General features: G+C 38.5%; 1 protein-coding gene across 1 annotated transcript in view; it reads right to left on the bottom strand.

The window, feature by feature from the left end:
• Positions 1–12,356, bottom strand: part of LOC136864739 (DEP domain-containing protein 1A) — a 157,805-nt gene that overhangs the window by 76,539 nt on the left and 68,910 nt on the right. Inside the window, exon 6 of the mRNA XM_068226098.1 lies at positions 7,397–8,310. Within this exon, the coding sequence (XP_068082199.1) occupies positions 7,397–8,310 (914 nt within the window). The remainder of the gene's footprint in view (positions 1–7,396; positions 8,311–12,356) is intronic.

Genomic DNA, 12,356 nt, shown 5'->3' with positions numbered 1-12,356 from the left:
CTTCAGTGATCAAATGTAATTCAAGGCAACATTGTTTCTAATATTCATGAAATAAAAATAAGACTCCCTCATCCCTCATGGTAATTAAGACTTAAATATCTAAATTATTTGTGATGATGGTGACAATTTCTATTTCAAGGAAAGGAGCTAGGCTTTGCTAGAAAATATTTCACTACGTTAATGAAGGGAACATCTAAGGCATTTCCTTAATTTAATATAGATGAGCGGCAGGAATAATAACCACTTAAAAATAAAGTTTAATCACCAAAATATAATGTGATATTTAAAGGAGTGTCGAGTGTTTTAACGTGCATTTAGGACAGGATTTGAAACACAAAGTGTTCTCCACTATTTCATAAATTTGCCGGTGGAATATAAGGTAGGAGTTGATGTCTCCTAATGTTAATGGAGTAGCACTTATAATACAACACAACTGTGTTATCATCATCACGTTTTGAATTTCAAATAAATTTAAATGTGTAATTATTCACACTCAGACAGTTAGGTGATTTGCCACTACTTTACCCTCACAGATGTTGAAATGTTAATGCATAATCGATGGAAGTTTAGCCTACTTTTCTTCAAGCTGTGTTCCAAGGTACATCATTGTAATTTTATGGGAGTAGATCTGTTTAGTGACTTAGTCCGATTCTGTCACCACTCCACATTTGATTTATTGCTTATAGAGGCGTACATATCTTCCATGATACTATGAGGTGTGATTACATAAAAATTATTACTTAAAATTAGAGAAACTCATGTCCACAGAAATAATAGAGTAGAAGCGTGTGAGTGATTTTGTGTTTTTGGACGTTGCTGATTGTATATTTTGTACTGTATTTATTCTTTTGTGATGGTCTGAGAGTCGATTTGCCCTGTGTTCTGCCAGTGGTGATCATTTCAACGCTGATTAGGCTAATTTTACGAAATAGAAAGTGTGTTACAGTGATATTTATTTTTTAATATTGTGCCAATTTAAGAAAACTATTTTTTAGTTTATTCTTGTACAGTTACAGAATTACTTGAGATATTAGGATCGTAGTACATCTTAAAGTAAGGCAACTCAAGAAGACTGACTCAGTGATAAACCACAACTCAAAAAAGATTTAATCTTTTATAAATTTGTACCTCGAGATTGTCGTCAGACTTAAATTCATTTGCGACTTATTAAATTATTAACTTGTAATATATTAAACTGCGAGAAATCATTCTGAGGATTAATTACAAATGCAACTTAACAAGGATATGATATAATTTACATTCAGAATTGATTGATTGATTGAAAGAAACACACAGAAATGTAACATTACAATTTATGAGATTAATTATGCAAATGCCAGAGTATGATAAATTCAGCGGTAGTGAAGTTAATAAAAATTATCAAGACAGAGATATTTTCTTGGACTTATGCTAATTTGTAAATAAATGATGTTGTTTCTTGAATTTAACATGTTAATGCAGTATGAATGCATTTAGTTATAAATAATTTCCTGTAGTACTTTTTATTGAGAAGCGATATCCTAAGCTCAACGTAAGTGTATGGTGGATTAATTTACAGTCCTATAGGTTAATTGTAAGCATAGATCAACATTTATTTTGATGACTAGCTGATGTACCCGTGCTTCGCTACGGAATTCTACATTGTATACAGAATTCTAAGTTAGGTGGTATGCGTTGTGAGCAGGATTGTATCAAATTGCATAGCTCTTAACGTTACCCTATTAACGCAACCTGGGAAGTCACCAAACATCTTTTTTTATATGAAGACTGTGTTAAGGAATTTTCAATGTAAAGGTAGGCCTGCTTACCTACCAACAGTCACAATCACGTTGGGGAGTTTTCATTATAATGGCAGACACTCACTCCCCACCTGCCTTTTTACATCCTCAGAATGACTGTCGTAGTGGTTTTCCCACCTGAAATGGACATAGGTCATTACAATGACGTTAGTTGAAATGGCGTGATTAAAAGCAATGCTTTCATATTAAATACTCGATCAGTTGAAAAACCACACATTCTCTCACTTTTAACGAACAGTACTACGCTGCTGATCTAACAGTCCAAATTTCCAGAGCTGGAATGACCAAGCCGCAGACAGCCGTGGTCCGTGACAACACTTCGTCTTTTTTCGGCGGGGGGGGATCGAATAGTGGAGAGTCGCAGAGCAAAAACTATTCTCTTTCAGTGTTGGCTAATGAATGCATGATTCGAAGCAATGTATCGATTCATTCAAGTGTCCGAGTGAATCGATTCACAGGAGCGGCAAACTCACGGCATACGATTCAGCTAACTCCCAGCAGACAGTGCAGCTTCTGCTGCAGCGAGACATACAGTGAGCCAAGGTACACTGAAAGAATCGTATGCTATAATGGACTCTCGAGCTCAGCTCATTTGAAAATAATACCCATTTCCATTCACTGTCCTCTTCTTACAGGGAGGTTTAAATAATACATGGATTTCTTTGCAGTGTTAAAAAGGTAGTCAAAACATAATTCTGAAGTAGCTAGTAAGGAGGTAGGCTATTAGGTTATACTATTTATTAGTTTAATGAATCTTAGTATTATAACTTAGCTGACATTTGACAATTAAACTCGACTCTAGCCTGCCCCATGACTATGAGTCATGCTCATGACCACTCAAAAGTACCTGTTTTATATTGGGAAGAATGGCTCAGTTTTCTCTCAGTTCATATGTCACATCATTGTACAAGACTTCAATCATATGCGGACAGATGCAATAACTTAACCAAGAGTATAGTGGATCAGAAAACCAGCGTGCTACTGTACATCTCGGGTAGCCTATACAAAATATGACGATTTAAAAAAATCCTCAGCTGATAGAAAAATACATATTTTCAAAAATGACTGAGCGAGTTGTCGTGCGGTTAGTATCGCGTAGCTATGCGCTTGCATTCGGAGGAGGGTGGGTTCGAATCCCACCGTCGGCAGCCGTTAAGATGGTTTTCCGTAGTTTCCCCATTTTCACACCAGGAAATGCTGGGACTGTACCTTAATTCAGCCATGGCTGCTACCTTCCTAATCCTAACCTTTCCCACCCTGCGTCGCCGGAAACCTTCGATGTATTAGAGTGACTAGCATTTTTTTCTAAGAAGGGAGTTCGTAGTATGAAGACCAGATGGCAGCTGCGAGCACTGAATGCTGTTGCTGCTGTCTTACCAGCACATACTGCACAGATGCAGTAGGAGCGGTGACTAATGTGCCGTGAATCAGATCACTGTATCGATTCAGTAATGTGAACGGAATCAAATTAATCGATTCAGTAAAATGAATCGAATGTCCCATCACTATTCCCTTTTACTAATCTGTTTCCTAGGAGTACCCGATGAGTCGGAAAATGTCAATTCACTACACTGGTGGCAAATTTTTCCTCCAAGCCAGAGGAGAAACCCACTCTTCACTGCTAATTTGGCTACTACTAAGTGAGCCTCTGGCATAAGTGTGCACACTGCTCATTCAAAACAGTGCATCAGAGTAGGGATACTACTGGTATACTATGATGAACCAGTGTGTTACGTACCAGATGTATCAGAAAATGAATGAACCAGAGGAATGGCACATGCTAAAGAAGAAAATTTTCAAACTCCTCAGCTATTTCCCACCAATATTCAGTCAGGCTGTTATACTCGGTATGCAGCAGTAATCCCATCTATTGGAGTTGAATGGCAGCATAAGGGAGAAAGTACATCTCACCAAATAATGGTCAATATAACATTATTGTTGATCAATGTTATGCGGTTTCGATATTGTAGGTCTTCACATCTAGTTTTCTTCCGACTTTGAAATACCACTCTTATCACAGTTGGTATGGTAAAACTGAATAAACCGGGCAAGTTGGCCGTGCGCGTAGAGGCGCGCGGCTGTGAGCTTGCATCCGGGAGATAGTAGGTTCGAATCCCACTATCGGCAGCCCTGAAAATGATTTTCCGTGGCTTCCCATTTTCACACCAGGCAAATGCTGGGGCTGTACCTTAATTAAGGCCACGGCCGCTTCCTTCCAACTCCTAGGCCTTTCCTATCCCATCGTCGCCATAAGACCTATCCGTGTCGGTGCGACGTAAAGCCCCTAGCAAAAAAAAAAAGAAGAAAAAACTGAATAAAATATAAATGATCGGAAATTGTATTCTCTATAACTTTTGTTATGTAGTACTTTTCGATAGGACCAATAAAATAGGTACATAATTTTTAGGCGCCTTCCCCTGAACTACAATTTCACCCAGGGTGAATAATATTGTTTATAACTTAGACTGTAGTTTCTTATTCCCCGACTCTATATACCGATTTTCATTAAATTCTGTTAACCCATTTTCTCGTGGCTCGGCGTTGATATGGACTTAATGATAAAAATACAAATTCATGAATATCTGTGTTATCATAGCCAGTATGATAAACATGTACAAGACATAAATGATCGCAAATTTAATTCTATATAACTTAGTTATGCACTATTTATCAATAGGACCAATAATAATATAAATATTTGAGAAATAAATTTTAGGCCTTCCCCTAAACTACCATTTCACTCAGCGTGAATAAAATGATTTATAGCCTAGATTGTAGTGGCTCATCCCCTGACTTTACATACCAATTTTCATTAAATTCTCTTCAGCCGTTTCCTCATGATGTGTGTGCACACAGAGAGAGAGAGAGAGAGAGAGAGAGAGAGAGAGAGAGATATTACGGAAAAGTAAAAAGTGCATTTCCTTGTTACTGTGGACATGACATACAGAAATGTCATTCTTTTCAAATTCTGAGCAATGTACAGACAAAACTCTTATTTTATATATATAGATATAGGACAAATTAGGTTTATTTAGTCAGACTGATAGTTTTTCTGAATGTAATATCCAGCAGATGTGAATATTTTTATTTAGTTGGCACTCTGATTCTTCAACTTCACACGTTAATTAAATATTATTCTATTCTTTTAGATTGTCATGGAGAATGAGTGTAACGTCATTGGAAGAAGTCAAAATCCAGTTTAACTCATCAAGAATCACTAATACTGATGGAATTAATTCTTGCAAAATTTGTTATCCTCTCACTTGATGTTTTTATTAACAAATTTTCAAACCATTTTGATGGTGTTATTTATATCCTATTCATACTGTTACTTTCTTATGTCCCTAAATGTTGTGTTGGCCACACGTGCAGTACAATCCTTGGGATCCTTGTGTTAGCCGGCTAAGTTTAACCAGGATGGGGACAGTACCAATACTTATTGAAATTAGAACGGCAAGAACGTATTATGGAAGATGTGCACTACACTTCAGTAATACACATTCGAAAACATGATTGGTGAATTCCATTAATGGGGAAAACTGTGTGACTGGGAGTAAAAACATCCACCAAAAGGAAAGTACGCCATTGCTATCCAAGGAGAATTATATAGTGATCATTCAATCACCACATCAAGTTCATAAGTAACCCAATACATGGCAGCATACAGCTGTAAAACACAATATTGACATCAGAGCTGCTTCTACAATGTGTACCGTCGACAAATTTTTGACACAGGAGCATTGAAAGTTAATGCATATAACAGTTATTGATACTAGTAGCCCCATTACAAAAACATATACTTCTTCACCTTTTCAATTCATTGATGTACAGTATATCATCACCAGGAAGCCGGCAGGAATCTCCTGGGGAGCACTAACAGAAACTCTGTGCACTCCAGCCCTGGTCTTGGAATACTTGGTCGCAGAGTATTGCTCACCAGTATAGCACCAGAGCGCACATGCAAACAAGGTGGATGTCTGGCTTAATGACACCATGAGAACCATTAGGCACCAAGATCTACACCTGTAACGTGGCTTCATGCTCCAAGTAATATGCCCCCTCCTCCGCTGAGACGACAAGCAGTGCTCCGTAGAAGTAGAAAATCCACAGCCTGTATCCAGTCATATGACGGGGTCAGGAATGGAATGAAGCCCCCATCTAGCAACGAGGATAGGAATTGTGCCGGCTGCCGAAGCCTGTCGCACACCTCTGGGGCAAAGATTAATGTATGACAGATGAAATGAAATGATATTGGAGTGTGTTGCTGGAATGAAATATGACGAGGAAATCTGGAGTACCAGGAAAAAAAACCTGTCCCGCCTCCATTTTGTCCAGCACAAATCTCACATGAAGTGACCGGAATTTGAACCACGGAACCCAGCAGTGAGAGGCAGGCGCGCTGCCCCCTGAGCCACGGAGGCTCCAAGCAGTGCTCCAAGAATGGGAAAAATACAACAAGAAATTCCCTGAGCAGCTAATGTTCCAAGAAATCATGCTCAGCCCACAAAGCACATATATGAAATCCAGGAGACCATTCTGGACTTCCTGGCAAAGCAGACATTCAAGATAGAAGATACGTGGAAGGAGAAATGATCCAAGTCTACATAAGTAGAATATTAACGACACCATACGTATACCAGGACTTCAGTTGCCTTGAAGAACTCCATGCCTGCTGAAAAGAACTTCATGTGGTCATGGAAAAACCAAGTCCATGTAGCATAAGGGGGAATACCAGGCTCTCCACTGTCTGGTAGTGGAACGTCAGATCTGATATAACATATGTTGAAGAGAACACTTCAAATACTTTAGAATGTGTGATCTTGCTTGACATCATTTGATCTGCTTGAAAAAGTGTATTTTATTCATTCCCCTCTATGTGATACTGATGTAAATATCCATACAATCATTAAAATAATTCATGTGGTTGACAAGCCTTGCACATCATAAGCAATGATCTTCATAGTAATCTGAATTGAAAGAGAATTACAATTAAAAAGGCTAAAAAGCTAAAAAAAGGGTCCACCTATTCAATATTTTATTAATAATGTAAAAATTAAAACATCTGGATCTGGTATCAACCTCCATTGAGGTCATCTTCAGGCAATAAATCTAAAAATTGACCAGTCAAGACATGAAAATATACAACGAATGAATGTTAAAATGAAGTTCTGTTATACAACATGAAGATTAGTTCACAGTCTTGGTTGCTGTTATTCATTTGAATAAAGTGAAACCATATAAAAATCCATTGGAGATGTCTTGGTATATTTGATAGCAGTGATCCAATTTGGATCAAAGTAACAAATTGTCTGAAAAATAAAAATTAATAACTAAATTAGACATATTGTTGAAAAAAGAAAGAAAAATATGGCAATGTTGATATGAGACTCATCCCTTAATTTTGAAGTCAAAGGTAGGGTTGAAGGAGGGTCAAATGTCCTTCCATTTTGAGAGTTCTTTCTAGGACACAGCACATCTCACTCATACCCACAGCAACATTAAGCTAGACCACACAGTATAACAAAATGCAAACAAACTGACTTTAATCAAAATTCAAATGAGTACTTTCGATCCCAGCAGAATAAAGAGATACTTACATTGTGCGATACTCCTGAAGTGTTACGGCTATACTGCATCAGTTTTTGCAAGGTCTCCAAGGCAGCTACATAATCCAGTTCATGAAGGGGTAAGTCAACATCCACTCCATCATCCAAAGATTGAGACAGTGCAGGATTAACGTAGCCTCCAGATTTGTTTCGGCAGTGCTGTAACTGATTTTCTGGTGGATTTACATTACAAGATTCTCTGGAATTTTTCCAACCATGCCACCCTGATTTTTCCCCTTTCACACTCATCCTCCTCCTACACATTCTTGCACCCAGCTTTTCAGATGCCTTTACTTTTCTATAACTTGTAGGTTTATTCTCAGGATGAATTTCTGATAAATTAGGGGCACTTGAATTTCTTCCCAAGAGACCAGGAACAGCATAAGCTTTTGAATGAGGGTCAGGTCCTGATGAATGAAGAGACAAATTCCTCTGAGTAGATTCTTGAGAACTTGAACACTCTAACTTAACTGAACTGTTACGCATGACTGTTGCTGTCCTCCGAGAAATGTGGAGTGAATCGATTGTTCTTTGAGGAACTATACGAGTGACCGGGCTATCAGAAGTGAAAGCTGTCTCAAAACATGAATTAGGAGGCAAAACAGTAGAATGAAGTTTACTACCACTGATCAACTGACCATAGTCTGTGATTTGTAAATCTGTACCACATTCACCAATTTTAGATTGACATGGACTAGCCATACCCAAAACAAGGTTTTCCACAGATTGACTGGGAATATTTTCAAATCTCTGCTCTTGAGATGTGTGGGAGTTATTTACATACTCCACAAAAAGAAAAGTCTGTGTCAGAATATTATACAACTCAAAGGTTGTCAGTGGCTCACTCAATCTGCAGAAGTAATCTTTCACAGCATTAGCCGCTTCAGTTGTATGGGCTTCATGACCTGTAAGCAAACAAGACGACAATGTGTGAACACACTGATTTTCATGTTTAGTTACAAGATGTAATTTTAAGAGTAAAGGATGCTTGTCTTACTAACTTCTCTCAAGTAGGTGTTAATATGAGGGCAAATTAAACATGATAAGCTTATTGTATTACAGTAGAACCTCGTTTGTTTGGCCCACTTCAGACCAGATCAAATTTAGCAAAAATGTATGTTTTATTTATTCATTATGCAGGACAAATAATTTAACAGATCACAGTACAGCATTTTATTTCTGAAACTATGATATTTACTACGCTAAATACTGCATTACTCTACATTAAACAGTACACTGGTTCAGTACTGTATATAGCATTTTAAGCGGAGTCAAAGCAGGTCAACAGAGTTACAGCACAGCTTGCTCCCTTACAAAGTCACTGCATATTGCACTGATGATTCATGTCAGTGAAGCTTCTGTGCTTCTCGTGGCACCAACAGGTTGCTGACTCCTCTCTCTAGCACTGTTGTTAGTCACATGTGTAGATTTTAAGTTCAAGGTTTCTTATGATGAGTGAAAAATGGCATCAAAAGGGTAAACAGTGGTTACAATGGACAAAAACCTGGTGGTGTTCAACAGAATACAGAAGGGAGAAGCACTGAAAAACAAAGCTAAACCTCCTATTAAGAAATAGCGTGTTTAAATTTCATATTTAGAGTGATTAATAAGCGATTCAAATACAGTACTGTATGATGATGCAACAGAGTTCGGAGTGGGGACTTCTAACATACAACAGGTTGCTGACAATAAGAAAAAGCGCAAGGATATCGAAGACGTTTGCTTTAAAATGATAACAAAAACAGCTTAGAGGGCCAAGGAACAATAAGGAGGGCAAAATAAAAAAAACCTATCTCTGGACACTGCATTATTCACCTGGTTTAGTGCAGAAAAAGTATTTAGCATTCGCCTTTCAGGCCAAATTTTTCAGGAAAAGGTGCACAGTTTGTACAAAAACCTCAACAGGGATCTGAATTCCTGGGATTATTGAGTAGTTACTCAACGTGGAATATACTCGTATTTCGAAGAAGTTATATTGCGCTATTTCTTTTCTCGCGTGAACAAGTGGTATGACGAATATACCGTATTTCACGGCATAATCGTCGCCACCGCGTAATCGTCGCATCCTTTATTTTCAATACAAAAATCGGACTTTAAACCTTTAATTACATAATCGTCGCACGTCCAAATTTTGTTCATTAATCTGGTTAAAAGGTAAATGGAACTGCAACGTAAGTTGCACATGAATGCGCAATTTAAATACGTGTATGGTTTATGGGCAATTTGGCAACACAGTCACGTTTGCGACATGTTGCACAACATATAAATAAATAATACCGGTATATGTACGACGCATGGCTTACCGGTAGACTATCGGCAGTTTGACAACGTGGTCGCGAGACAGTGTACTATTTATTCACCACCTACATATTATGCTCACCGGTAGGCTATTGGCAGTTTGACAACGTGGTCGCGAGACAGTGTACTATTTATTCACCACCTACATATTATGAGTTCCCATTTGAAATACGTAAGGCTGTAAGTTATCGCTTATCGGCAACGTCGCCAGGAAATACCGGCTAGGTAGGTTGAATGGACCTCGAACCAGCCCTCAGATACAGGTAAAATTCCCTGACCCGGCCGTGAATTGAACCCGAGGCCTCCGTGTAAGAGGCAAGCACGCTACCCCTACACCATGGGGCCAGCTCCTGTGTTATTGCGCACGAAGTGAAATCCAAGACGATAACGCAGATTTCCACGGAATTATTCAGCCGAATTATTTACGATGTCTCAGTTGTCATCGCTTGACTCTTATCTTACTACTACGTCATAAGTGTCCGGGCTAGGATGAAAACTTTTATCCAAGCAGTCAAGATAATTATTATCCAATGCTATTAAAGTTTTATTTTATAAACTCGCCAGTAATGTAATGTAAAATCATCAATAACTGGGAAGAAATATTAACCTAATTACCGTATGTTTAAAAGAAATTGAAAAAAAATGAATGTTTGTTACTGACGTCTCGGAATACAGTCAACTATACAGTAGATCTACACCGCGCTAGCTCGAGCTCCGGTTTGCGAGCTTTGCGTAAGCGCAGTAGTGTGTCGCAACCAACGAGCTAAACTGATAAATTGTTGCATGCTTCCTTGCTGCCTAACAGTATTGGCTGCTCTGGAATGGACAGATCACAGATGCATTTATTTGTTTCAGATTTACGTGATTACTGTAGACATGTGTGCGTGAGAATTTAAGTTTTTAATTTGTGTTTTGGGTGTTTGCAGAAATAATTTGTTTTAATAGTGAACAATTACGGAAAGTCATTTATATCGCAAAACATTAATGTGTGAAGCATTTATAAGCGATTATGGGTAAATATAGAAACTATTCTGCGGGCTTCAAGCTAAGCGTAATTGCCTTGGCTGAACAGCACGGGAACAGAGCTGCAGAAAGAAAATTTTCTGTGAGTGAAAAGTTGGTGCGTGACTGGCGGAAAGTAAAAAACAAGCTAAAAAGCACAAACCCTTCTAGACGCGCGTTTAGAGGTCCTAAAACAGGGAAGTTTCCTATAAGTGACGAAGTGTTTAGGTACGTCAGTGAAATACATAACAATGGCTGCAGTGTATCATATGAAATGTTACAAATTAAGGGACAGGAGGTAGCGCGCAAACACAACATACCGGTAACTCAGTTTAAGGCGACTCGTGGGTGGATTAAGGGGTTCATGCGACGACACAATCTGTCAGTGCGAAGGAGAACAACACTAAGCCAAAAGTTGCCTGCTGATTACACGGACAAGATTGTAAATTTTCACCGATTTGTCATACGTTTGCGCAAGGAAACTTCGTACTTGCTTTCTCAAATCGGTAATGCCGATCAGATATGCCTCGCAACAGCACTATTGCGCTAAAAGGATCACGGAGTGTATTAATGAAAACCAGCGGTAGTGAGAAGTTGCGATGCACGGCAATGCTAGCCATTACAGCTGACGGGAGAAAGTTGCCGCCTTACATCATTTTCAAGAGGAAAACGATGCCTAAGAATATACAGTTTTCCCGTGGAATTCATGTACGAGTGCAACCAAAGGGTTGGATGGACGTAGAACTCATGCTGGACTGGGTTAAAACTGTGTGGAATAGAAGACCTGGTGCACTACTAAAACAACCAGCTCTGCTTGTTTTAGATAGTTTTCGAGGTCACCTCGTGAACGAAGTGAAGCAAATTCTCACTACAAATAAGACACGACAGATAGTCATTCCTGGTGGCCTAACATCTGCTTTGCAGCCACTAGACGTATGTGTTAATAAACCCTTTAAAGACCACTTACGTCGATTTTACGACGAGTGGATGATGAGCGGCGATCAGCAATTGACGCCCGCCGGAAATATCAGGCGTCCACCCTTGGACTTGTTATGCTCGTGGGTGAAGAAGAGTTGGGATCTTATACCACCTGAACTAGTCTCCAAGAGCTTCAAAAGACTGGGATTTCGAATGCACTAGACAGTTCCGAAGATGACGCAGTGTGGCAGGGAGACGAAGAATCTGATACTGGTATTAACAGAGGCGAGGACGGCGCATCAGATAGCGAAACCTGCGATAGCGACACCGAAGATTTGGAATAAATTACGTACCGGTAAGAACGCATTTCACAACAAAGCGATAATTTTTTGCAAGTGTAATATTTTAACTTTAATACTCAAATTAATGACAAATTAACTTAATACGTTCATTTTTATTTTCAGGTTGGAAAAACGTTCGCCGAATTGTTGCGAAAAATTATGAATTTTGTTTTAGACTATTTTAATTATTTTGATGTATAAACGTGAGTATTACGTGCATCTTAAATTTGTATCAAATACAATTTAGTTATAAATACATTTTTTGAGTAATACAAATACTGGTATTAAATATTCATCGTATAATGGTCGCACCCTACAATTTTTTTTCGAAAATTTTGGTATAAAAAGTGCGACGATTATGCCGTGAAATACGGTACTCATTTAGTCTCGGA

This window comes from Anabrus simplex, chromosome 2 (genome assembly GCF_040414725.1).
Source record: "Anabrus simplex isolate iqAnaSimp1 chromosome 2, ASM4041472v1, whole genome shotgun sequence".
Taxonomy (NCBI): Eukaryota; Metazoa; Arthropoda; class Insecta; order Orthoptera; family Tettigoniidae; genus Anabrus; species Anabrus simplex.
The sequence above is the reverse complement of the archived record's forward strand: the minus strand, read 5'-3'. Positions and strand labels throughout refer to the sequence as shown.